This window comes from Pavona decussata, unplaced genomic scaffold, assembly GCF_977016875.1.
Source record: "Pavona decussata unplaced genomic scaffold, jaPavDecu1.1 SCAFFOLD_102, whole genome shotgun sequence".
Taxonomy (NCBI): Eukaryota; Metazoa; Cnidaria; class Anthozoa; order Scleractinia; family Agariciidae; genus Pavona; species Pavona decussata.
In genome coordinates this window covers 3,860,368-3,888,212 of record NW_028145517.1, presented here as the reverse complement: position 1 = coordinate 3,888,212, position 27,845 = coordinate 3,860,368, and the positions used below count along the sequence as shown (strand labels likewise).

General features: G+C 40.8%; 4 protein-coding genes across 4 annotated transcripts in view; 2 read left to right on the top strand and 2 right to left on the bottom strand.

Moving 5' to 3' along the window:
- Nucleotides 1-27,845, top strand: part of LOC146471718 (medium-chain acyl-CoA ligase ACSF2, mitochondrial-like) — a 158,593-nt gene that overhangs the window by 91,567 nt on the left and 39,181 nt on the right. The window lies entirely within an intron of this gene.
- LOC146471720 (medium-chain acyl-CoA ligase ACSF2, mitochondrial-like) lies at nt 7-27,654 on the bottom strand. The gene is made up of 13 exons (XM_085120825.1): nt 27,565-27,654; nt 26,652-26,710; nt 24,900-24,989; nt 24,297-24,388; nt 24,088-24,164; nt 23,392-23,499; nt 21,955-22,103; nt 21,799-21,853; nt 21,603-21,689; nt 21,424-21,476; nt 1,509-1,566; nt 1,322-1,390; nt 7-171 (listed from the first exon to the last, which is right to left on the bottom strand). Exons 2-13 carry the CDS (start codon nt 26,663-26,665, stop codon nt 121-123), a joined length of 903 nt encoding a protein of 300 aa, XP_084976951.1. The 5' UTR covers nt 26,666-26,710; nt 27,565-27,654; the 3' UTR covers nt 7-120.
- On the bottom strand, nt 4,138-5,261 carry LOC146471722 (adenosine receptor A2a-like). Its single transcript, XM_085120740.1, has one exon. The coding sequence runs from the start codon at nt 5,074-5,076 to the stop codon at nt 4,138-4,140; it is 939 nt and encodes a 312-aa protein (XP_084976866.1). The 5' UTR covers nt 5,077-5,261.
- On the top strand, nt 12,535-15,391 carry LOC146471721 (medium-chain acyl-CoA ligase ACSF2, mitochondrial-like). Its single transcript, XM_085120824.1, has 7 exons — nt 12,535-12,663; nt 12,738-12,792; nt 13,380-13,466; nt 13,564-13,616; nt 14,263-14,320; nt 14,413-14,481; nt 15,292-15,391. Exons 1-7 carry the CDS (start codon nt 12,575-12,577, stop codon nt 15,349-15,351), a joined length of 471 nt encoding a protein of 156 aa, XP_084976950.1. The 5' UTR covers nt 12,535-12,574; the 3' UTR covers nt 15,352-15,391.

Genomic DNA, 27,845 nt, shown 5'->3' with positions numbered 1-27,845 from the left:
ATTACAGGTTCATTTAAAATTACCCAGGTGATGTCAGTAGTGAGGTCCAGCCCACATCAGAGTAAGATTTGCTCTTTGCTTTTGTTCACATAAAAATCATCAATCTTTCTTCTCCGTCAACTATAGGTCCAGTTCTTCTTTTGTTTTCTCTCGCATAACAAACTTTTTTACCTGCAAAACACAGAAAACTATGATTCACAGGCCTGCTTTGTTGAAGTAAGCTTCTCAAACTCATTAATACTCCATTTTTGAGCTGCGTGTTAGTCTATGTTTTTAAAGGCTGGTTTCCATATGATCGCAGATCGCAGATTGCAATAAGGTCTGCGATCGTGTGCGATCATATGGAAACAACTTGTGCGACCGTCTGCGATCCTGCGATCGTGATCGCAGACGATCGCAGAAGATAGAACCATGTTCCATCTAAAGGCTGGTTTCCATATGATCGCGGATCGCAGATCGCAAACAATCGCAATTGATGGCAGACGATCGCAGGAGATAGAACATGGTTCTATCTTCTGCGATCGTCTGCGATCACGATCGCAGACGATCGCAGAAGTAGTTTCCATATGATCGCAGACGATCGCAGATCTTATTGCGATCTGCAATCTGCGATCTGCGATCCGCGATCATATGGAAACCAGCCTTTAGATAGAACATGGTTCTATCTTCTGCGATCGTCTGCGATAACGATCGCAGGATCGCAGAAGTTATTGCGATCTGCGGTCTGCGATCCGCGATCATATGGAAACCAGCCTTAATACTTCTAACTTTTGTTTTTTGCGCTTACATGACCGTAAGAGTGGAGAGTATAAATTAAAAAAAAAATGTCAAAAATTGTCAAATGTTAAATACTCCATGAAGACAAAACCACCGTGAAGGTTTAATCTTACTTATTATGGCTTTGAATTCCTCCAGTAATTATATAGAATTTGAAAAGCTATATCAAACGCTCAAAAAAGGGTTTCATGCGGTTTCCAAAACTTGAAGCTGGTTTCAACAAAGAGAAATCCGTAGCCTGTGAACAGGTTCCCAAGCGGGGTATAGGAGAAAGAGAAATCTAGCTCGGTCTGGCAGGGTGCGCCCGCTTCGCTCTCCGCTCTCCCTATGCCCCACAATGGTAGCCTGTTCACAGGCTAGGAATCCGCGCCTCGTTTTTCAATCCCCTTCTCATTGCTTGGAAAGCGGATGAAACACTCTTCCTCGTGTTTGATAAATTGCTTTCATAATAACTGAAACGACAGAACGAGAAAAACTACATTGCCATTAAAATGCGCATGTTTTTGACTGCCGCCATGTTTCCCACCCCAACCCATATCCTTACCTTTCCTGTTACGGTGAGAGGAAATTCATCCACGAATTTGATATAACGAGGAATTTTGAAATGGGCAATCTGAAAAATGAAACATTGAGAACGCAAAACACCCCGTCAGCATATTTAAATTCACAAAAACCGTGCCACATGCGATTGTGCATTCTGAATCCACGTTTACAGAGAGAATGATGAATACCTGGCCTTTGCAAAACTCTTTGATTTCCTCCGGAGTCGCTGATTCACCAGCGTGCAATCTGAAAGGACACCAGCAGTTGTCAGTAATTCTAGAACTCTGGGCCCGGTTGTTCGAAAGCCGATTAACGTTAATCCACGATTTAAAAGTTAACCAAGGTTTTCTGCTCGTTCGTTAAAATTGTTTTTAAACCCTAATTTTAAGCTAGTGGTAAAGAAAAGTCAACGTCAAAACTGAGGGACAAAAATCTTTTTGAAAAATCTTTATTGTTGTGTAATTAAACTCGAACCAAAGTTGTTGTTGAACAACTGGGCCCTGGAGAAGGAATGATTTAGGGGTAACCAACGAAAATCTTAAAGAAAAATACTTAAAATATAGTCTTTAGTATTCCCTGATCTTTGTAAGCTAATGCAGATTGATATGTTCGGATGCTTTAACTGAAAATTTTAATTGCAGAAAGTTTTAGGAAAACGATTTATATGCTCCGAACTTACTAGCTGTTGTTGGTTTTACGAAAATGTTGGCTGACCTTTTTTCGTGTTTTCAACGGCCTATTTGCTTCTTCGAAAAAGAAAGGAATTTGTTTTACAGTGTTACGAAATTTGAACAGGAAGCCTGCAAATTTCAGCTCAAAATTTCGTAGTTCCGCACTGGAAAACTAATTTTGGTTACGACTAAATGTAACGCATCATTAGGGTGTCAGGCGCGGGAAAACATGCACCCGATGCAAAGCGCGGGAAAGCACGCACCCGATGCAAAGCGCGGGAAAACATGCACCCGATTGAAAGCGCGGGAAAACATGCACCCGTTGTAAACCGCGGGAAAACATGCACCCGATCCAACTAATCAGTAATGGGCAAGGGCGCATGAGAAAGCATAATTGCGGGCCGTTTATGCGGGACACTTCTAGCCACTGCTCAACCAAGCTGCAGCAATTCGTCTGAACGGTATAAGGACGGTGTTTCCTAATGAGGTGGAATTTTTGCGTCCGATTGATAAAGGGTTTATCAGTGCGTGGGAAAAACAAATCTTATCAGGGGCTACTGGAATCCAAAAATAAAATTGAGGGTAACCATTTTTCAGAGATAATTAATCAACAGTAACTCTTAAAACCTTTAAAATAAATAACAATCTATGGAACTGGCGCTTACTTATTTCTGAAAAATGCGTGGCTACCCCTAATTTTCTTTTTTTAAATTCCACTACCGCTTGTCAAGATGCTCTTTTCCCGCATGGTCATAAAACGGCGCAAAAATACCATTGTATAAGGAGGTACTTTTTTCGGACCATCCCAGGATGCGCAGAACGTGTGCGCAGTAGCTAAAAAAGGCACCGTTCTTAAAAACTGGTGGTTTTGCTCAGTTACCGTTTGGCTAAGATTGGGGGCTCGGATGACAACAGCACATTTTTGTGAACTTTATGACTAGGTTCTGCTGTGGCTTACTTACTTTCATACACGTCACCTTTCCGCCAGAATCAAATAAATTCAGCAAGTGGAAATCAGGCAGGAGGCAGCGACTAAGTATCTAATACATTTAGCGAGTATTTTCTAGGCGATTGCGTGTTCATTTTCTCTTTACAACGGAATTAAATTTCTTAAGTATCAAACATTCGGCTGTAAAATCAACTGTACATTTTATTATGTAATAGAAGGTAGTTTTGTACAGGTTTATAACAAGCCCACAGATCAATGGCGAATCATTTGCTTTCGTTGCGATAACGTTTTCATTTCAAATATTACTGGCTTTTCAAACGTCATTAAGCAAAGATTTTTCAACAACACCGTTTATGTTCGTTTTTGCGACAAACATGTAAACCAGATCTTAAGGCATGGTGGACACACGTTGCATTGTACATAACGTTGCGTGTGGCGAAATTACACTCTATTCACACCTGATTCAATTTTGCGTGGAAGTAACATACAAGTACAACACCGGATATACGCCCGCCCCCTAATATAACCCACCCCCCTCCACTATAAGACCTCCCAATCAACCTCAGACACTAAATCCCACCGATATATCAGCTCTCTCGGATATAGTATGAGCCCACTTACTACAACACATACATCTTATTCGATGGTTTTACATATAATACGCGCGCGTATTTTGCGAGTTGCACAGTATTTTCCCAAGCCCTGAAGCGAGGAAAAATACGAGCAAAAATACCGGTGCTGTTTTCAATATCCAAACGTTTCAGTACATCGTTTGAATTTTTGATTTCTTCTCAATTCTGGTCACGTGACTTGCTAAGTATGACGTATGACACCTGCTTCAGCTGAGTTGTTAGCTGCCTGCTTACTGGGCTTCGTTCGTTCGCGTTGTATGTATGCTGGCTTAAAGTGAATTTGTCAACCTCCTCGATCAGTGACTTGTACTAAAAACCGATCGTGAGTACTTATCTCAAACTGATAAAAAAAAAATACCACCCACTCGCACGTCTCTTACTTCTCGAAGAAGGACAAGTATTGTAGCTATTAAAGATGAGAGAGTCTTAATGAAAATGGATATATGAAAATTCATATATTTGAACTACGAGTTTCGTATAAGACTGCGATGATAATTCACTTATTCACGAAAGAATTATATTTCAGAAGAAATCATGAGTCCACTATTTAGTTGGTGTCCTTTCCTCAGTTCTGACTTGAAAATACGTTTCGCAGTATGTTCATGATATTGTGTCGAACGTCTCTCATCTTCCAGCTGTAAATCAGAGGATTGAGAGATGAATTGAGAAACACGAGAGTTCTAGTGTAATGCTGTATGATGGTAAGCAGAGGCTCAGAAGCGGCCCTATGCGCCACCTTGGCACCAGGGGACAAGTAAGTAAGAGGCTCAGAAGTACTGGTTAAAGCGATAGTCCACAAAATACAAACGTTTGGTAAATAACAAAGCACAAACATAAGATAAACATAAATCGCAGTGACCGCGGATTTTCTGAGCCTTCCAACATTCGCCATTGCACCATTCTGTGCTAGTTGCTGTACCTGAAGAGCTTGGATGTGTTGTTGGTGTTGTCGTATGACCATGCATATATTGTAACTAAGAAGTGATACAGTTATTAAGCAAGCAACATCAATGATGGCAACAATCACGTGAAAAATATTCCTTGGAGTCCACAGCCAAACCAACGAAAGAAATACGCTGAACAGCCAAATTGCCGTCACCACACCAACAACACGTTTGTGAGTCACAAGCTCCTGATATCTAAGATGAAGATGGATGGCCAAGAATCTGTCTGCACTCAGAGCTGTAACACCGAAGAACGAAGCGAAAGAAAACAAACACCCTAAAAAAATGAACGCCTTATACATGGCATGAGCTGAGCGTTCAGTGCTTTGTTCCAACTCCATGGCAAGATTTGCAATGTACAAAGGTTGCACCAGTAAACCAACACCAAGATCAGAAACAGCCAGACTAGGGAGCAATGTTTTTAAGATCTTTGATAACGATGACGTTTTTCTTATCGCGATGATTGTGACGCTGTTCAACATGGTGGCGGTACAGCATAACAAAGCGTTCAAGATGCAGTTAGCGATGTACGATGAACGGTATTCATTAGCTACAGCCATTGAAAACGTAAAAGAAGTTGACTGTATATCTCTTAATTCGAACTTTAATCGCTCACTACGCCGCGGCTTCCCACTAATATTCCTCAAGGAAAAAAGTTTCACTGTTCCTGCGCTTAAAATGACGTACAAAATTATCCACCGGCGTATAACTGATGATCGCAGACCAGGGTACTGCAACAGCGAGGAATTTCGTACAGGTTGGAAGCAGAACTAGTGTAAAAACTACTTTTACCCGGCTTACCCGTGAGTTGCAGTGGAAAGCCAATTTACGACATGCATCACCTGTTTTTCCAAACGACAGTTAATTGAGCGGTGCATTTATCACATGCGAAAAAACAATTCCTCGATTATTAAGAACTTCCTTGGTTAATTGTCAAAGCAAGCATGATATTTGTTTGTTCTTTTTATTGTTGACCGACGTCATTGGGTACCATGAGGCGTCTTTACTGTCAAAATTCACATTGCAAATCGAGAAACATTAACACAGCAGACATTTCTTTATCAAGTTACGCGTATACAATTAGCCCAATTTCGATAGATTAAAATTCAGCCTAAATAACATCACTACGAGGCTCGGGGAATAAACCCGTATAAACTCTACAATTTATTCCCCGGAGCCTCGAAGTGATGTGTTTGTTTCCAGCTGAATTTTAATATATTACCAAATAAAAGTCGGCGATATAACAATTACCAGCTACTTCAATTAACGTTTTCCGATCAAAGCTTCAAGCTTAAAGACAAGACCGAAAAGTAATATAGGTAGTTCTTAATTTATTTTCGGAGGGGCGACAAGTAGGATGGAAGAAAACACTGTAGACGTTTCTCTGCGTAATTTAAAAACTCCCAGTATACACATCGCTGGCAACTTCTGACAGTGTCTTTTCGGAGTGTTTAAGCACTGCTTCCATAATCAAAAATTCCACGCGCGGGTACGTGGCCACACCGTTCATCAGTCTTCCAATGGTGTTTGCTTTCACTTGTCCTAAATTTAAAGCAGCTATTACCTCATCCACTTGATATCCTAACATCTCTTTCATCGAAATGGCTCGCTATCGTAGAACTTCACTGAACGGGCTAGGCATAGCTGATTTTGCTGATGAATTTATTCATAAAAAATCCCATATAACCGCTACAGAGACGTGGTCATGTAGCGATTCCACCGCATGCTATGGCCTGCAATACGCAATGTTGCACAATATGTCCAGGCCTTAAGTAAATGTTTAGACCGTGCCATTGCACCACCTCCCCCCCCCCCCCCCCAACCCTCCACTCCGTGGTGATTCTGATTACAGGTTCATTTAAAATTACCCAGGTGATGTCAGTAGTGAGGTCCAGCCCACATCAGAGTAAGATTTGTTCTTTGCTTTTGTTCACATAAAAATCACCGGTCTTTCTTCTCCGTCAACTATAGGTTCAGTTCTTCTTTTGTTTTCTCTCGCATAACAAACTTTTTTACCTGCAAAACACAGAAAACTATGATTCACAGGCCTGCTTTGTTGAAGTAAGCTTCTCAAACTCATTAATAATTCATGTAGAGAAGACCGGCGTGAGGAAGGTCTGGAAATGTGATCTTACTTATCATGGCTTTGAATTTCTCCAGTTTGATAAAGCTTTTCAAATTATATATAATTGAATTATATATAATTTGAAAAGCTTTATCAAACGCTCGAAAAAGGGTTTCATGCGGTTTCCAAACAACCCGAAGCTGGCGTGCGTTTCTCAAAACTCCCGAGAACTTCTCGGGCCCGAAAAGCTCCCCGCAAAGCTCCCGAAAACGCTTTCTGGTGTTTCTCAAAGAGCACGAAATTTTCGGGCCCGAGAAAAGTCACGTAACTTTCCCCGATACATTGTGTAAACAGCATAAGGTGTCCAGCCTTGTTTTGTAGTATCCATTCTAGGAAGAAATCTTTATTGTTTTGCAGCATGGTCGGTGTAGAGTGGGGAGCGACCACTGTCTACCCATCTCGTGGATACAACAGCACAGCCATTTTAAAGGCGATTCAAGATGAAAAGTAAGTAGAGCTCAATGCGTGAACCATTCACCTATGGATAAAAGGAAACGCAAATTTGAAAATAGCCAAGTAAAAAATATTTGCGTACCCAGACTTGCGCTGGGTGGCCAAACAGATTTTCGTGTAGAGCCAAGTTGCACGAGAAACCGTCAATATATCCTCTCTCGTGGTCCCATGAGTAGCAAAGTTAACATTTGTAAGGACAACTTAGGGCGGCTTGCTTTGGTTTTACGCCCGTTTCTTACGCCTTATCTCCCCTGCATGCGCCGAAACAAATGCATTGAGACCTTAATCTCAATTATGCGGCAGGCTCTGCTTAACTTGAGATTTTGCCTTGTTTAATTGAAAGCTGTGGAAAAAAATACGGATTTAGGTACTGCACCACTGCAAAAAACTACCAGCTATTTGGAACGCATTGAGAGGTATAGTGGAGTTTGAACTGTGCCTTACCTGGCAAGCGCGTAAAGAAAGGGGACAGGCCTGAATTTCCGGCGAACGTGTCCACTTCCTCTTTCTCCCGCGCTTACGAATCCCTCCCACCCACCCACGTCCCCTTTTTTATTTGAAATACAACGCAGGCTAGCGTTTGCTCAAGGAGAAGTCAAGTCGTTACGAATGAACACAATTGCATGCAAGTAAACGGTAAGTAGCTTGCCTTCTGTATCGAATGTTCTGGTGCACAGATGGATAGGGTTGGGGTGCAGGGTTTAGGTTTGGCCTTAGATTTCGGTTAGAGCTAGTTGCTCTACCACCCAGAGCAAGAAGGGAACGCAGGCTACAAACGCGCGCCCCCTTGTGCCTTGTTTAGCTTGGGCCCTGATCTTTGAAAACTTTATCTAAATAGTGCGACTACCCAGCTGTATAGAATCAAACCAAGTGAAGTAACGTTGAACCAAAAACCCTAAGTCCTAAGTATAATAACTAGAAGAACACAGTTCTCATTCATTAACTTGTCCATACAGGTGTGACACTTTATATGGAACTCCTCCCATGTTTATTGACGTTCTCGCCCATCCTGAGCTGCACAACTATGACCTGTCGACCTTAAGAAAAGGTACGAGCTCTAGCTGCTTTCCATGTCAGTGGCTAACGATCGTCAACAATCCCAAAAGGTGCAAAATCTGACTGTTCGTCAGTCTGCAGTTTTTCCGGTCACTCCACCGCTAAACTGCCGCTATCACTGATCACGTGTTATAGCGCTTGCGCGATTGTGGTGATCACGTGGATCTTCTCACAGTATCACTACTCGAGGACACATACAGGTCACGGGAATGAAAGGAATAATCTTCTTAAATGTATTAATAATTCATGAAAAAACTTATTAATAATCCATCAAGAGAATACAGAGGTTTGGAAATGTGATCTCATTCATCATAAAATTTGCGGAACTTTTGTTTTGAATTTCTCTCACAATTATAAATAGTTTGAGAAGATGTATCAAACTCTGTTTCAGCCGATAATTTCCCAACACCTCAAAGTTGTTAAAAAATACTCGGCTGCGCCTCGCTTTTTCAAATCTACTTCTCGTTGTTTGGAAATGGGATAAAACACTGTTCCTCGTATTTGAAATATCGTGACAAAAACAATCTTTCCTCTGGTTGATTTGACGTAGCTGAGTAAGATTACTTTCTCGTCCGCAGAGGCTCCCTCATAAATCAAAGGCTCCTGTGGGCCAACTCGTGAATGCAGAAGTAAAAAAAAAATTTAAAAGATAAAAAAGAAAAGAAAAAGGAAAAAAACATTTTCTCCGTTTCAAAGAGAATCGAACCCGGGATCCTTTGCTTCTAAGTCAGCGAACTACGCTACTGGGCCTAGTTGCTCGAAGCATGGTTAGCGCTAACCCGGGTTAAATACCATGACAACCTATAGGTTTTAATACCTCTTAACCAATGGTTAGCGCTAACCATGCTTCGAGCAACTCAGCCCTGGACAACATTGTCCACGACTCCTGAAGGCGAGATTAATTTTTGTATTTATAGGTTCTTGAGGGTTTTGAATTATCTGGCACCTGTGGCACTACGATTTTAACGGTCAAATTACTTCGGACCGCCAAGAAATAAAACGCGAATGAGCGAACATCGTCAGACGTTTCTCCATCATATTCTCTGCTTCCATTTTGCGCGAAATCCCTGTTGAGTTGGACGACAATCTCGGTCTTTAGCGGCTTTCAACGCGGCGCTTTCAGTCACTAAATTAAGAAGTTGTCTTTTAGTTTCACTGTAGTTTCGGTCAATGGAAGGAGTTAGTAGACAACACACCTACTAGTGAATTTTTTTTTAAGAATAAGTTGTTCGTTGAGTTGAGTTTACGTCTTTGTTTTTTGTCCCGTAATGGCGGCTGATGGTGAATACATGCACTATACGTAGACTCATAAATATATTTTTTGATTAAATTCCGATTAAATTAATACGAAGTTTACAGCTGATCGAGCGAGCGAGTGAAATCCAGCCCACATTACGATAATTCGTTCATTGTGCATGCGCGCGTTCACGAGCTAAAAGGAGCGAAAAGTCTCGCTCCTCGTTATATCATTCTCTCAAGTCCCTTATTGGTCTCCGCTCGAGCGCAAAGGAGGCCTCTGTGTAGGAGAGAGGTAAGATTAAATTCAAACATTCAAGGCCATCGAAGACCTCTCTAAAGAATTGTTATTGATGTTTGATATTTGTGTTGCCTTTGTAGGTTTCACTGGCGCTACATCTTGCCCAGTGGAAGTTATGAAAGACGTTGTATCCAAGTTGAGGGTGTCTCAGCTATCGGTAATTTCTTTTGACGTCTTTTGTTCCTATTTCTGTCGAATTTGATTTCCCTCAGATAAAAGCACAGGCCGCAACCTCGTTCCCAGGGTCTCTAATCTCCCCCCCGGGGGGGTGGGGTGAGGGAGTGGAGAGCCAGGCCGTCCCACACACTCACTCCACCGTACGGTACCGAAAAAGATAGCGACTGGTACATTTACCCTTAAATTCTTAGCACACGAAATGCTTCCCTAAAACGCTAAAAAAAAAAAAAACGCTCTGGAAAGTGAAAAATAAACAGCCGCCATGTTTTCCGTACGGTGGAGGTTGGCGTATCGAACAAGAAAATTAATGTTTGGTTTATCAACAGAGTTGATACTGGTAATTTGGCCACCAAAAAGAGATTCGAGTGTTGAAGTTTTGAGCGTTATCCCTTTGTCAGAACGAAGCGTTAACGCTGGAAACGTCAGCACTCGAATCTCTTTACCGTGGCCAATTTACCTTTAGTTATCAACTCTATCGATAAAGCCAAACATTCGTTTTCACTCCCCACTGACGCAGCAACATGGTAGAGAGATTTAGCATCGCGTTTACGTGAAACGGCAAACGTCATCTTGCCGTTCCACATTTCACGTAAAATAGCGTGAACCTTTTGACTTAAGCTTCGCGTGTGCTTAGCTTTTGCGAGTTTCGATGAAGCTGTTTTGCGTTTCACTGTGGTGAGTTGATGAACAAAAGTGAGGTAAGGAGTGAGTTATGAAGGATTTTTAAACATGAAACTTAATTTGCCCTAGTATGAGCTGTTTTACCACACACAGAGGTAACAGCCAGACAGGTTAGGCAGTAATTGAAGAAACGACACGTGATGTCACAGGCAGCCCAAACTCCCGTGAAGAGAGGGCGAAGAAAGGTTTCATCGCCAGAAAAGTCGAATCACTTTGGGCGGTGCTTAGTCAGATGCACTCGGGCATATCAAATAAGCTGTCTATCATATTTTTGTTTTCTCCGCTATCTGATTGGTTCACGGCTCACTTACCAAACCGCATTGTGCACATTCTTTTCCTGTGATGTATTCGGGCATTCAGAAAGAGAAATTATTTCCTTTTTACTGCTTAGGGAGGACATGTCAAAAACTTTACAAAGTATAATAGTAAACACTATAGTTACTGCATACAAATCGCGCGCTTTTTTGTCTAACTTCGCGGGATCTATGGGTAAACTAGTTTCTAGACTCCCCTCGTTTAAAAAGTCCACCGTAGGAATGCCAAGGACATTTTTCTACAAGATGGCGGCGATGTTTTCACCGAAAGGATTTGGTTTTTCTCGTGTAATCATCGTGTCAGTTGCCTTTATGTCGCTTTTTTTGAACGTCTACAATCACATTATATGGATTTTCAAAACCGAGCCCAGTTCTTAGCGAAATGCCGCTATATTTTACGCAGAAACGGACTGATGTTGGAACTTATCGAATGGATGAAAAGTAAGGTAGGTGGCACTCATTGACCGGTCTAAAATGAAAAGAGAATTTGGGTCCGCGAAGATCTTTAACTCAGACGCCTTCAAAATGGCGTCTTAACATAGAACTTTACAAAATTCGCAAAACCGAATCGAATTTTAAAGGTTTCATGCCAGAGAAAAGTTAAAAACAATGTTCGGATATGTTCTAACATAACTAGATGCAAAGTAGCCTGTGACTTGGAAAAGGTTTTACTTCCCGAAAAAAGAAAAAACTTTTCCCCACATATTTTCTGTAATGAGAGGATCAATATTAAGCCCAAGAAATTCTAAGTGTCGCGTTTCAACTGCGCATGTCGATTCGCTTTTTCTGGCGATGTTTAACTTGTCTCGAGCTTTCACGTGAGCTTGGACGACCTGTGCTTCGATTCCAGCAAAAGCGACGTCTCCAAAAAGGCGGGAAAATCCGGAATACTATTGTATGGTAGCCAGCCAAACTTGGGTAGTTATTATTTAGTGTTCCTCGCAGTCAGTCGAGACCTTAAGCGTCAGTGACAGCAGCGAGAAGAATAAGTGTACTTTTCAACTGTATTCATTTTCTTTGGAGACGCGCTAGTGTAGTGGTTAGCGTGTCGGACGCTCGGAAGATCAGAGGGTCAGTGGTTCGAGGCTAGATTGATCACTTCATCGACACGCTGTTTCCTTCCAACCTCATATTCTAACGCGAAAAATGAAAATACAATCCCTTGTTTACGAAAACTGCCGAGCGCTGTAATTACAATGTAGACAATGAAACATCTAATGTTTTGCAGCATGGTTTTCAAAATCAAGACGAATTTCTCACAACAATTATGGAAATGACACCTTAGCAACTAAACAAGTGTCTCAAAAAGTTTTAATTGCGCGCGAGAAAGTGAGACGGAACTTTCTACAACAAGAAATCGCTTACCGCGCGGCGCGCGAGATTTTAAAATTTCCCACTATTCGGTGTACTGTCAAAAATAAAGGGATTTTGGCCTGTTAGTTGTTCAGCTTGTGTGGTATATACTAAAACAATTATTCTCCTCAGTGTCGGTGAAAGTGTTGGATATTTACCTCGCCGCTTTCGCCGCTCGGTAAATATCCACCACTTCCGTGAATAACTGTTAATTATCATCGCTTTTCATTTGTCTTCTTCCTTCTCCCTCTCTCCTCTTCTCTTTCGCTCCTTCTTTCTTTTCTTTTTTTTTTTCCTAACAGATCAAGATAGTGGACAGCGAGGGGAAAATAGTGCCTGTAAATACCTCTGGTGAAATATGCATGCGTGGATATTGTGTCACGATGGGGTACTGGGGAGATAAGGAACAGACGGAGAAAACTATTGGGCCGACTGGTTGGCTACATTCCGGGTAGGATTATATGGTTTGGATAGTCGAATCAACCTAGTTAATTCGGTGTGTCTGATATGTCGCTTTTATCATAGGGATCTTGGGACAATGGATGAACATGGCTATTTGAAGATTGTTGGACGATTGAAGGTATGCACTTAAACTGAATCGGAATCTGAGGCGAAGGAAACATTGGCGAAGTAGTGAAGATGGTCTTTCTTTACATGTATATCTGCATGGTTATGGCAAAATGTTGATTTGGACATACGCCTGTTTCCTCTATCCATTCATTCATCAGGTCATTGATCCATTCGTTAGTCCGTGTGTTTGTCCGTTCGGATCTTCATCAGTCAGTGAAAACAGTCAGTCATTCAGTTATTCAGTCAATCAAACAATCAGTCAGTCATTCAGTCAGACAGTCAAACAGTAAGTTAATCAAAAGAGTCAGTCAGTCAAACATTCAACCAGTGAGTCAGTCAGTCGGTCAAACAGTACGTCAGTCAAAGTCTGTCAGTCATTCAGTCAAATAGTCCATCAATCAAAATAGTCAAACAGTCCGTCAATCAAAACAGACGGTCAGTCAGTCAGACAGACGGTCAGTCAGGGGCAGTCAGTCAAACATTTTACCAGTCAGTCAATCAGTTGGTCAAAAAGTCCGTCAGTCAAACAGTCTATCAGTCATTTCCAGAGTTAGCCAGGTAACCAATATTTCTATCTTTCATTTCTTCATTGAACAGGACTTAATCAATCGAGGAGGAGAAAACGTTTATCCAGCCGAAGTTGAATATTTCTTGCACACACATCCCAAAATACAAGATGTACAGGTAGTAACTTAAATACTGAAAACACTTTACAGTAATTGACCAAGTTAGCGTGGAGAGGTTAACACCAGGTTGACATTTCTATTTTCTAATTGGTCAGGTGATCAGCGTGCCTGATGAGAGGCTTGGGGAAGAGATGTGCTGCTGGATCAAGTAAGTTTTAACTTTCTAAGAATTCACTTTCAAGTAAAACAATGTCCCCTACAAACAGCGGTAATTTCATTGGGTGAAAAAGTCCCCGGCCAACAGACAACGGTAATTTTAATGACGGCATACTTCTTAGGTCCCGTTTAAATGGTCTCAATATTTGACCAACATTCTTTCAACAGAAGTTGAACGGATGTTGGGCAAATGTTGGATGAACGGAGTTTTTTAACGGCTTCAACGCCATTGAACATTTTCAAGAACAAAGGAAATGTTGAAACGATGTTGAATGAAAGTTTCAAAAACCAATTTAACAATTTCAACATTTTTAAACGCTTTCAACAATGTTGAACGACCTGTTCAAACGCCCCCGACATTTGGTTCAACAAAATGTCGAACGTATGTTGAAGCAAATGTTGAAATCGTTCAAATGGGCCTTTGGTCGTCCTTAACCTCAGTCGAGCGTGAGGTCCTGGGAACGGGTAGCATCCAGACAAGGGTGAGTCTGTGGCATCGTGAATTCCCGCCAAAAATCGAATGAGCGGTAAAAGCACGCCTGGTTACTTGACAGCATAAGAATTGTGCGTGTTAAGTTCAGTAGATCAATTGCTTGTCTCTAACTTATTGCCGGCATATTTGTCGGGCTTATTACTAGGCTAAAGGAAGGAGAATCCATGACTGTTGGAGAAATTAAAGACTACTGCAAGGAACAGGTAAGGCTTGTGAATCATTCAATGGTCCACGGTTTAGTGAGGGTTGGAAGACTGATTTGCTAACAGTTGGTTGTTGTTTTCGTCTCTAACAGATCGCTTATTTTAAGATTCCTCGGTATTATAAATTCGTTGATGAGTATCCCATGACGGCATCAGGGAAGGTAAGACTGTGATAACACGTCAACCATTTTGTACCGCTCGGGACGCTTGTTTCATCTTGGAGGCCTAAGAGAAGGGGCTCATTTGTACCGGGCGTTCGTTTATTCATTTCAACGTAATCATCTTATAAGTACGTAAATTATGATCATCCGGGTGAGTGTACAGTGGAACCTCTCCTAACGGACACCTCTTTAATACAGACACCTCTCTATTACGGACAGTTCACTTGGTCCCTGAGAGACCGAAATCTATATAAAACCTACTTCTCTAAAATGGACACCTCTATAATGCGGACACTTATTCCTGTCCCCTTGGTGTCCGTAATAAAGAGGTTCAACTGTGCTCCTTTGAAGGACTGTTTGAGGTGACATTGACTGACGTTTCGACAACCTAAGCGGAAGTCATCTTCAGACAAGAAAATTGTGAAACGTCATTAGAAGGTATAAATGCCTCTGAGTTCAAACCATTTACAGTAATCATCTTAGGGAGTAAAAACACATACTGAACAATAAGAAAAACTATAGCTATACTTCATGGTAAGGTAAGGGTGACTATATGGAGGGTTAGTGTTAGGGTTATGTGGGTGACTATATGGCACGTTACCATGCATGAAAAGGAGGCACCTGGGGTGCTATTGGGAAGGGGCCACTTATTAACTAACACTTATTCAAGGGGGGAAGGGGAGGGCGCTTACTGGAAAGATGACGGTGAATCGAAGTTTTACGGTAAGCCCAGGGCCGTTCGCCCTTTTTGACCATGAGGCCTATTAAAAATATCAGAAGCAAGCCCATATTTTTCTTTTCCTTTTTTAGGTTAAGAAGTACGTCATGAGGGAGCAAGCAGCAAACGAGTTCAAATCATATTTGACGTAAAGCGTAACATTGTACGAAAATATATTATAGTGAATGGGTTCCACTCCTGGAAACTAATCAGTAATGGGCAAGGGCGCATAATAAGGAAAGCATAATTGTGGGCCGTTTATGCGAGACACATCTAGCCATTGCTCAACCAAGCTGCAGCAATTCGTTTGAACGGTTTAAGGACGGTGTTTCGTAATAAGACGGAATTTTTGCGTCCGACTGATAAACAGTTTATCAGTGTGTGGAAAAAACAGATCTTAAAAGGGGCTACTGGAATCTAAATATAAAATTGAGGGTAACCATTTTTTAAGAGATAATTAATCAACAGTAACTCTTAAAACCTTTAAAATAAATAACAATCTATGGAACTGGCGCTTACTTATTTCTGAAAAATGCGTTGCTACCCCTAATTTTCGTTTTTAAGGTCCACTACCGTTTGTCAAGATGCTCTTTTCCCGCATAGTCATAAAACGGCGCAAAAATACCATTGTATAACGAGGTACTTTTTTCGGACCATTCCAAGACGCGCAGAACAGGTGCGCAGTAGCTAAAAAAGGCTCCGTTCTTAAAAACTGGTGGTTTTGCTCAGTTACCGTTTGGCTAAGATTGGGGGCTCGGTTGACTGAACAGCACATTTTTGTGAACTTTATGACTAGGTTTTGCCGTGGCTTAATTACTTTCATACACATCCTTCCGTCAGAATGAAATAAATTCAGCAAGTGGAAATCAGGCAGGAGGCAGCGACTAAGTATCTAATACATTTAGTGAGTATTTTCTAGGCGATTGCTTGTTCATTTTCTTCTTACAACGGAATTAACTTTCTTAGGTATCAGACATTCGGTTGTAAAATCAACTGTACATTTTATTTTGTAATAGAAGGTAGTTTTGTACAGGTTTTTAACAAGCCCACAGATCAATGACGAGTCATTTGCTTTCGTCGAGATAACGTTTTCATTTCAAATATTAATGGTTTTTCAAACGTCATTAAACAAAGATTTTTCAACAATACGCTTTATGTTCGTTTTTGCGACAAACATGTAAACCAGATCTTAGGGCATGGTGGACACACGTTGCATTGTACATAACGTTGCGTGTGGCGAAATTACACTCTATTCACACCTGATTCAATTCTGCGTGGAAGTAACATACAAGTACAACACCGGATATACGCCCGCCCCCTAATATAACCCACCCCCCTCCACTATAAGACCTCCCAATAAACCTCAGACACTAAATCCCACCGATATATTAGCTCTCTCGGTTATAGTATGAGCCCACTTACTACAATACATACATCTTATTCGATGGTTTTACATATCATACGCGCGCGTATTTTGCGAGTTGCACAGTATTTTCCCAAGCCCTGAAGCGAGGAAAAATACGAGCAAAAATACCGGTGCTGTTTTCAATATCCAAACGTTTCAGTACATCGTTTGAATTTTTGGTTTCTTCTCAATTCTGGTCACGTGACCTACTAAGTATGACGTATGTTACCTGCTTCAGCTGAGTTGTTAGCTGCCTGCTTACTGGGCTTCGTTCGTTCGCGTTGTATGTATGCTGGCTTATAGTGAATTTGTCAACCTCCTCGATCAGTGACTTGTACTAAAAACCGATCGTGAGTACTTATCGCAAGCTGATAAAAAAAATACCACCCACTCGCACGTCTCTTACTTCTCGAAGAAGGACAAGTATTGTAGCTATTAAAGATGAGAGAGTCTCGTTGAAAATGGATATATGAAAATTCATATATTTGAACTGCGAGTTCCGTATAAGACTGCGATGATAATTCACTTATTCACGAGAGAATTATATTTCAGAAGAAATCATGAGTCCACTGTTTAGATGGTGTCCTTTCCTCAGTTCTGACTTGAAAATACGTTTCGCAGTATGTTCATGATATTGTGTCGAATGTCTCTCATCTTCCAGCAGTAAATCAGAGGATTGAAAGATGAATTGAGAAACACGAGAGTTACAGTGTAACGCCGTATGATGGTAAGCAGAGGGTCAGAGGTACCGGTTATAGCGATAGTCCACAAAATACAAATGTATGGTAAATAACAAAGCACAAACATAAGATTAACGTAAATTGCAGTGACCGCGGATTTTCTGAGCCTTCCAACATTCGCCATTGCACCATTCTGTGCTAGTTGCTGTACCTGAAGAGCTTGGATGTGTTGTTGGTGTTGTCGTATGACCATGTATATCTTGTAGCTAAGAAGTGCTACAGTTATTAAGCAAGCAGCATAAATGATGGCAAAAATCACGAAAATGATACTCATTGTAGTCCACTGCCTAACCAACGAAAGAAATACGCTGAACAGCCAAATTGCAATCACCACACCAACAACACGTTTGTGAGTCACAAGTTCCTGATATCTGAGATGAAGATGAATGGCCAAGAATCTGTCTCCACTCAGAGCTGTAACGCCGAGGAACGAAGCGGAGGAAAATAAATAGCCTAAAATAACAAACGCCTTTTTCATGACATGAGCCGCATCATTTTCAGTGTTTTGTTCCAACGCCATGGCAAGGTCTGCAATGAACAAAGGTTGCACCAATAAACCAACACCAAGATCAGAAACAGCCAGACTAAGGAGCAATGTTTTTAAGGTCTTTGATAACGATGACGTTTTTCTTATCGCGAGGATTGTGACGCTGTTCAACATGGTGGCGGTACAGCATAACAACGCGTTCAAGATGGAGTTAGCGATGTACGATGAACGGTATTCATCAGCTACAGCCATTGAAAACGTAAAAGAAGTTGACTGTATATCTCTTGCCGAAAGGTACGAAAAACTTTAAATTTGAACTTTAATCGCTCACTACGCTTCCTGCTAATATTCCTCAAGGAAAAAAGTGTCACCGCACACTGCGCTTAAAGTGACGTACAAAATTATCCACCGGCGTATAACTGATGATCGCAGACCAGGTTACTGCAACAGCTAGGAATTTTGTACAGGTTGGAAGCAGAACTAGTGTAAAAACTACTTTTACCCGGCTTACCCGTGAGTTGCAGTGGAAAGCCAAGATACAACATGGATCACCTGTTTTTCCAAATCGACAGCTAATTGAGCGGTGCATTTATCACATGCGAAAAAACAATTCCTCAATTATTTAGAACTTCCTTGGTTAATTGTCAAAGCAAGCATGATATTTGTTTGTTCTTTTTATTGTTGACCGACGTCATTGGGTACCATGAGGCGTCTTTACTGTCAAAATTCAACATTACAAATCGAGAAACATTAACACAGCAGACATTTCTTTATCAAGTTACGCGTATACAATTAGCCCAATTTCGATAGATTAAAATTCAGCCTGAAGCACTAAACATCACTACAAGGCTCCGGGAAATAAACCCATATAAACTCTACAATTTATTCCCCGGAGCCTCGAAGTGATGTTTTTGTTTCCGGCTGAATTTTAATATATTACCAAATAAAAGTCGGCGATATAACAATTACCAGCTACTTCAATTAACGTTGTCCGATCAAAGCTTCAAGCTTAAAGACAAGACCGAAAAGTAATATAAGTAGTTCTTAATTTATTTTCGGAGGCGCGACAAGTAGGATGGAAGAAAACACTGCAGACGTTTATCTGCGTGTTTTAAAAACTCGCAGTAAACACATCGCTGGCAACTTCTGACAGTGTCTTTTCGGGGTGTTTAAGCACTGCTTCCATAATCAAAAATTCCACGCGCGGGTACGTGGCCAACCGTTCATCAGTCTTCCAATGGTGTTTGCTTTCACTTGTCCTAAATTTAAAGCAGATACCACCTCATCCACTTGATATCCTAACATCTCTTTCATCGAAATGGCTCGTTATCGTAGTACTTCACTGAACGGGCTAGGCATAGCTGATTTTGTTGATGAATTTATTCATAAAAAATCCCATATAACCGCTACAGAGACGTGGTCATGTAGCGATTCCACCGCATGCTATGGCGTGCAATACGCAATGTTGCACCATGTGTCCAGGTCTTAAGTAAATGTTTAGACCGTGCCATTGCACCACCTCCCCCCCCCCCCCCCCCAACCCTCCACTCCGTGGTGATTCTGATTACAGGTTCATTTAAAATTACCCAGGTGATGTCAGTAGTGAGGTCCAGTCCACATCAGAGTAAGATTTGTTCTTTGCTTTTGTTCACATAAAAATCATCGATCTTTCTTCTCCGTCAACTATAGGTCCAGTTCTTCTTTTGTTTTCTCTCGCATAACAAACTTTTTTACCTGCAAAACACAGAAAACTACGATTCACAGGCCTGCTTTGTAAGCTTCTCAAACTCATTAAACCGGCGTGAAGAAGGTCTTGAAATGTGATCTGACTTATCATGGCTTTGAATTTCTCCAGTAATTATATATAATTTGAAAAGCTTTATCAAACGCTCGAAAAAGGGTTTCATGCGGTTTCCAAACAACCCGAAGCTGGTTTCAAAAATAAGAATCCGCAGCCTGTGAACCGGCTCCCAGGTGGGGTATAGGGCGAAGAGAAATCTAGCTTGGTCTGGCAGGATGCACTCGGCCCACTTCCCTCTCCGTTCTCCCAATACCCCACAATGGGAGCCTGTTCACAGGCTAGAAATCTGCGCCTCGTTTTTCAACCCACTGTGCTTGGAAAGCGGATGAAACATTCTTCCTCGTGTTTGATAAATTGCTTTCATAATAACTGAAACGACATGACAAGCTACATTGCCATTAAAACGAGATCGGGTGCGATTTTTTTGACTGCCGCCATGTTTCCCACCCCAACCCACATCCTTACCTTTCCTGTTACGGTGAGAGGAAATTCATTCACGAATTTGATATAACGAGGAATTTTGAAATGGGCAATCTGAAAAATGAAACATTGCGAACGCAAAACACCCGGTCAGCATATTTGAATTCACAAAAACCGTTCCACACGCGATTGTGCATTCTGAATCCACGTTTCTAGAGAGAATGTTGAATACCTGGCCTTTGCAAAACTCTTTGATTTCCTCTGGAGTCGCTGATTCACCAGCGTGCAATCTGAAAGGACACCAGCAGTTGTCAGTAATTCTAGAACTCTGGGCCCGGTTGTCCGAAAGCCGATTAACGTTAATCCACGATTTAAAAGTTAACCGAGGTTTTCTGCTTGCTCGTTAAAATTGTCATTAAACTCTAATATTAAGCTAGTAGTAAAGAAAAGTCAACGTCAAAACTGAGGGACAAAAATCTTTTTGAAAAATCTTTATTGTTGTGTAATTAAACTCCAACCAAAGTTGTTGTTGAACAACTGGGCCCTGGAGAATGAATGATTTAGGGGTAACCAACGAAAATCTTTAAGAAAAATACTTAAAATGCAGTCTTTTGTGCTCCCTGATCGTTTTGAGCCCTTTTGAAGACATATCTTTGTAAGCTAATGCAGATTGATCTTTTCGGATACTTTAGCTGAAAATTTAAATTGCAGAAAGTTTTAGGAAAACGAATTATATGTTCCGAACTTACTAGCTGTTGTTGGTTTGTACGAAAATGTTAGCTGACTTTTTTTCGTGTTTTTAACGACCGGCATATATGCCCCTTCGAAAAAGAAAGGAATTTGTTTTACAGTGTTACGAAATTTGAATTGGAAACAGGAAAAATCACGAGCCTGCAAATTTCAGCTCAAAATTTCGTAACTCCGCAATGGAAAACTAATTTTGGTTACGACTAAATGTAACGCATCATTTTGGTGTCAAGCGCGGGAAAACATGCACCCGATGCAAAGCGCGGGAAAACACGCACCCGAAAAAAAACGCGGGAAAACATGCACCCGATGCAAACCGCGGGAAAACACGCACCCTAAGTAAACCGCGGTAAAACATGCACCCGATGCAAAGCGCGGGGAAAAATGCGCCCGATGCAAAGCGCGGGAAAACATGCACCCGATGCAAAGCGCGGGAAAACATGCGCCTGATGCAAAGCGCCTTAAAACATGCACCCAATGTAAACCGCGGGAAAACATGAAACTGGTGTTAAGCGCGGAAAAACAACGAATCGGTGCCAAGCGCGGGAAAACACGTAAAATGTAAGACGTCGTGAGGTTACGCAGCCGCAGCAATTTTGAGAGGATAAGTTCTTACTAACTTACTTGATCCAAGCACAAACTTCTTCTCCCAGGCGTTGATCAGGAACGCCGATAACCTAAACAAAGAAATTGCAAAGTTAAACTAGGGTTTGAATCACTTGAATCAGTCAAGATTATACTAAAAAGCCACATTAGAGTTTGGAAAACGCGCAAATAAGCTAAGAATACTTCACTTTTTATACCTGCACATCTTGTACTTTGGGATGTTTGTACAAAAACTGCTCCAATTCTGTTGGATAAATATTCTCTCCTCCGCGAATTATCAGATCCTTAAATAAACAAAGATATCAAATTTATGCGACACTTCTGGAAAATAAGAAAACTGTGGTTGGCAGCTTTGTACAAGTACGAGGAAGCAGACTTGATTTAGAGCCTTACCTTTATTCTGCCAATGATCTTAATGTATCCATTTTCGTCCATTGTTGCCAAATCCCTTCAACATTCAACAAACAAACACTTGTAAGTGAATCTTAATTCATGCAACGGCAGGCCAAAACATGTTATCAATCAAGACATGAATCATAAAGGACCTACCCGCTGTGAAACCAACCGCTGGCGTCAATGCAGGCGTCAGTTTTCTCCTTGTCCTCCCAGTATCCCAGCATGACACAGTATCCTCGAAAACAAATCTCCCTGGAGGTGTTGATGGGTAAAACATGGCCGTCACTGTCCACGATTTTCGCCTGAAATAAAAGATTTTTATTGGTAAATAAAGTTCAAACCTCAAGAAGTTTTAGCAGTAGCTGTAACGTTTTAATATCTGGACAAATACTAATGTGTGACCATTTAAATGGAAGCTGTTGAGCGGTGCTGGTTCTAACTTTTGAGTCTGTGGATGAAATCCTTCAGTGTGACCATTCAAATGAAAGCTACTGAGCAGTACTTTGCTGTGGTGCTGTTTATTATGCTGTACAAGGTGGTTCTAACCTTTGAGGATGAATTCTTAAAGTGTGACCATTAAAGTGAAAGCTACTGAGCAGCACTTTCCTGTGGTGCTGTTTATTATGCTGTACAAGGTGGTTCTAAATTTTGAGTCTGTGGATGAAATCCTAAAGTGTGACCATTCAAATGAAAGCTACTGAGCAGTACTTTCCTGTGGTGCTGTTTATTATGCTGTACAAGGTGGTTCTAACCTTTGAGGATGAATTCTTAAAGTGTGACCATTAAAGTGAAAGCTACTGAGCAGCACTTTCCTGTGGTGCTGTTTATTATGCTGTACAAGGTGGTTCTAAATTTTGAGTCTGTGGATGAAATCCTAAAGTGTGACCATTCAAATGAAAGCTACTGAGCAGTACTTTCCTGTGGTGCTGTTTATTATGCTGTATAAGATGGTTCTAACTTTTGAGTCTGGGGATGAAACTCCTAAAGCGTGATCATTCATATGGAAGCAACTGAGCCGTACTTTCCTGTGGTGCTGTTTATTATGCTGTACAAGGTGATTCTAACGTTTGAGTCTGTGGATGAAATCCTAAAGTGTGACCATTCAAATGAAAGCTACTGAGCAGTACTTTCCTGTGGTGCTGTTCACTATTTTGTGCAAGATAGTTTAGTCTGTGGATGAAGTACTAACATTTTACCATTCAAGTGAAAGCTATCGAGCAGTTGAAGTGGCTCAGCCTGAATTACAACATTCATGAACTCAGTAAAAACTTAACTTGGTACCAGAATGGTTGCTGATGTGCTTTTTCGCCCACAGTTGTTCTGGTGCTAAGTTAAGACAAACGTCTAAAATAAAAATTTAGGTTTTATAGAGAAATGATGTTTTCCTTATAGGTCAACATACGGTGGCGAGTTTTGTAGTGGTGGGTCGATAACGATACCAAATACTCGATACTGGGGTTTCCTTGAAAAATATCGATACGTGCGAGAAATATCGGCTGTTTCGATCCCTTTCGATACTACTCACGTGACCGCTCACTTGAATATTGAAGGCTGTTATTTGTTAGATTTTTGTGTGCGCGATATACGTACCTCTGTGTTGGGGTGAACTCGTCCTACTGTAGACACGCGCAGATCCACTGGATCATCCATTAACGTCTGGTTGGTCACTAGACTTGTTTCCGTTAAGCCATAGCAGATCTGAAATATATTACAATTAACAGAAAATGAGACGAATCAATCGCATTTGGTCAACCACACCAAACAAAGATAAAGCGCAACACAAACCGGTTTCAAGCGCAGGAGAACGAGTAAATGGTGTAGAGCGTGGGAATACATGCGAGCAACCGTTGTCAAGTGGATTGTCAAGCGCGGAAAAACTGAAACTGGCGTTCAAGGGCGGGAAAACAAGTATCCGCTGTCAAGCGCGGGAAAATGGGCTGAAAAAGGAGTGGGACAAGAGGAAAACATAAAACGATGCCGAGCACAGCTTGCCACTGGTGCCGAGCGCGGAAAAATACGCAACCGTTGTGAAGCAAGGGAAAACGTGCAGCCGCGGAAAAAATATCTGAGTCATTACATGACTGATGTCTCTTTGGCTGAAAAAAAAAACTGAAAAAAAAAAAAAAAGATTTACTTACGTGGCATGCGAAGAAGGAAAGATTACGCAAAGAGATAGAAGAGAGTTTACGACTTTGCGTGAAAATAGTGCACGCAATCATTGTTCTATATCAGATTGCGTGACTTTTTCGCGTGTTTATCACGCCTTGAGCATCACATTTAACTTACCGTGACTTGGGGCATGTGTAGTTTGGTCATGACTTGCTTCATCACCTCAATTGGACAAGGTGAACCAGCCATGATACCTAAAACAAACGATGCAGGGTGATTCAAGCCTAAATTCTCATTACTTTTTCAAAATAAATCTATGTGACGGTGATGATAGAAGTGGTGGTGATGATAATGATGATGATAAGGATGAAAATGCACTCGCCTACCTGTATAAAGACTGCTGACATCAAACTTGTCAAAAGCAGGGTGATTAAGAACATCGATAAACATTGTCGGCGTACCATAGAAAGAATTACATCTGAAAAACAAACGGCATCTCCACATTTTAGACTACAAGCGGTCCTTTCTTTCAGTTGTTTCTTTTTCTTAATCTTAGACTTTGTTCGTCTTCATAAATTCCTAAAAGAAACAGTGAAGTGCTTGATTCAAATTTTCATGTCTACAAGTTGCTTTCCTTTGAAGATAGGGCGTTTTGGTACATACGACGGCAAACGCTTTGGAAACATGCAGTGCCGTCCGTTTTGAAATAACAATGAACAAAAACTTGAATGTGGTAGACAGGAATTCCAGTCTTTGAAGACGAAACTTCAGGCGCTTATAGCTAGCTAAAATACACAATCAAGTGAAACTTGTTATGAACAAACTTTGAAAAAGCAGCAGAATTTTTATGAACCAATCACAGCAAATGTAAAACGCAAAGCCCACTGCGAATCAACAGAAGACTTCAGACCGCAATAATTATATTAAACAAGAGAGAATTTTTCGAAGCTTGGAGTTGAGAAAAAAAGAATGCCTATGTCTCGACTTACTTTTCGTTTTGAATGGCTGTCAGGACGGCTCCAGGGTCAAACGCACGGGATGGATAAACAGAAGTGGTACCATAGGTTATACTCATTAAACTGAAATGCAGAATAGAAAGAGAATACGGATTAGTGCAGACGGGGCCTCAGTTACTGTGGTTGGCCACACAAGTCATTGAACCACCGGCTAAAAAGTGGCTGGAACAAAAACAAAAGTATCTTACAACAGAGATGGAAGGAGGACTCTTTTTAGTTCAGTCATCAGGTGAGATATTAAGTAGAGTCAATAGTAGTATCTGGGCAAATGAAGTGTCTCGTTTCTCTCTATTAACTTCGTCAAATTGGGCTAGATTACATCGAAAAAAGTTAATACATTTTTTGACATGATTATACTGTATCTGCTGCGAAAAGCCTTGCTCAAAACAGTAGCAGAAATTTTCTTAGCAAAAAGTTTTGTATTTTTCTCTCTGTATACTTCAGGGCCCAGTTGTCCAAAGCCCGATTAAGCTAATCCTGGATCATTGTGCAGACGGGGCCTCAGTTACTGTGGTTGGCCACACAAGTCATTGAACCACCGGCTAAAAAGTGGCTGGAACAAAAACAAAAGTATCTTACAACAGAGATGGAAGGAGGACTCTTTTTAGTTCAGTGATCAGCTGAGATATCAAGTAGAGTCAATAGTAGTATCTGGGCGAATGAAGTGTCTCCTTTTTATCTATTAACTTCGTCAAATTGGGCTAGATTACATCGAAAAAAGTTAATACATTTTTTGACATGATTATACTGTATCTGCTGCGATAAGCTTTGTTCAAAACAGTAGCAGAAATTTTCTTAGCAAAAAGCTTTGTATTTTTCTCTCTGTATACTTCAGAGCCCAGTTGTCCAAAGCCCGATTAAGCTAATCCTGGATCAATGTGAACTTTCATTCGAGTTTAATTACTAATCGGTAAAGATTCTTCCAAACGATTTTTGCCCGTCAGTTTTGACTTCTTTACCTTTAGCTTGAAATTAGACTTTGAAATCACTTTTAAAGAGCAAGATGAAAACCCTGATTAACTTTTGACCGTAGATTAGCGTTAATCGGCTTTCGAACAACCGGCCCCAGTTTTCTACCCATTTCCCTTCTTTAAGAACATAAGTGACCTCTTTGAAAAATGCATGTCTCCTCGTAAATTATGAGCCCTCCTTAATTCTTATTGAAAGCTTACACAAAGAACAACAGGACGCGTGAGACATTTATACAACTTGCAAAGGGCTCCCATAACATAAACATCAACATGCATTCCTTGCTACGGCTATTTTTGTTAATGCCAATAGGCGCCGATACTTTTATTCGGTACCTAAAACATCTGGAACGGTCGAGAAATTGCCAGTCATCTGGGATTTTCCTGACATATGAAAACAAGGTCGTTGCATTCGGCACTATGCGGTGTTCGCTAACCGCAAAACGATCGTTATACGCTTATTTATTTATTTATTTATTTATAAACTTCGCCACAGGAGAAAAAAAACAAAATGAAAAACCTCTGACAGGAGAGAACTCACAGAACGATATGTTCCAATAACGAGACTCCTTGTGCTTATGTTTGATATAGCTTCTCAACCTTAATAATTCTTGGAGAAATTCAAAGCAAAAGTTTTGAACATTATCTGATAATTAAGGTCACTTTTTCAAACTTCCTTTACAGTGGTGTTATCAATTCGTTTTTTCTTCATAAATTATTCATGACTTTGAGAATATTTTGTCAAGATGTGGCTTACCTTCCAAGTACCATTCCAAAACAATGATACAATGGGACGGGAATGCATATCCTGGAATACTGAATACAAGAAACAAAAAACATTTGGTACATGCAATTTACTCTATCAGCAATTCATTGCATGCAGTGAAATCATTAATGGAGACTACGCAGCAGCACTCAACAGTTTGTTTTGGTGGAATTAATACTTCAGAAAGACATTACTAGCCTCAAAAATTTGGATTAAATTGTGAAGGAAAATTAGTGCTTTCTTTAGCGAAAAGTCATCTCAAACTTTCGCAACGCTGAAATACCAATCCCTTTCGTTTTCGGAGGGGAAATACGTCATGAAAAGCGCAGAAAATGTCATCCAACATTTTCGTAAAGCCAACAGCAGGTCGTAAATTCTGGGTATAAGATTCTGTCCCCTAAAATTTTCGGCAATTAAAATCTCAATTAAGGAATCCAAATAGATCAGACTTTATTAGTTTACACAAAATTGCCTTTTGAAAGGACATAAAATGATGTAGAAATGCAAGAAACAACATTTTAACTAATAAATAAGGTGGTTAGTTGGTAAAGAAACTTTGGTGCTGTGTCGGTGGGGAGTAGAAACGAATGTTTAGTTCTACGATCAGAGTTGATAACTAAAGGTAAATTGGCCACCGTAAAGAGATTCGAGTGCTGACGTTTCAAGCGTTGGCCCTTCGTCAGAGCGAATCCTTCTGAGCTCTGGGATTGAGAATGACAAAAGTATTGTAAAAATAGAACATTTGATAGCTGAGTTTAATTGTTTGTCTCACGATTGAGTCACATAGATGTGGATCGCGACGTTTCGACCGCTGTACTGCTGGTCTTCATCAGGCGATTAAACTCAGCTATCATTTCAAACCACGATGACAAACACCTTTTATAATAATAGAACAATTGTTTACCTGATGTTCATAATTCAAAATTTCTGCAACAAAGTGCGCGTTGTTTAGAATTGAATGATGAGATAAAGTTGCGCCTTTTGGGTTTCCTGTTGTTCCCTGTTCACAAAATCACATTCAGGGAATTAGTAATTGTTTTCTTTACTTCTTGACTTTTTTTTAGCCCTATTAGGCTTTCTTCACTGTTAGATTAGTCTGTTATTTCCTTTAAAAGAAGTAGGTGGGGGGGGGGGGGTGGGAATACTCCATCACAAGACTTATATACTAGGTTTGTGCCCCAAGAG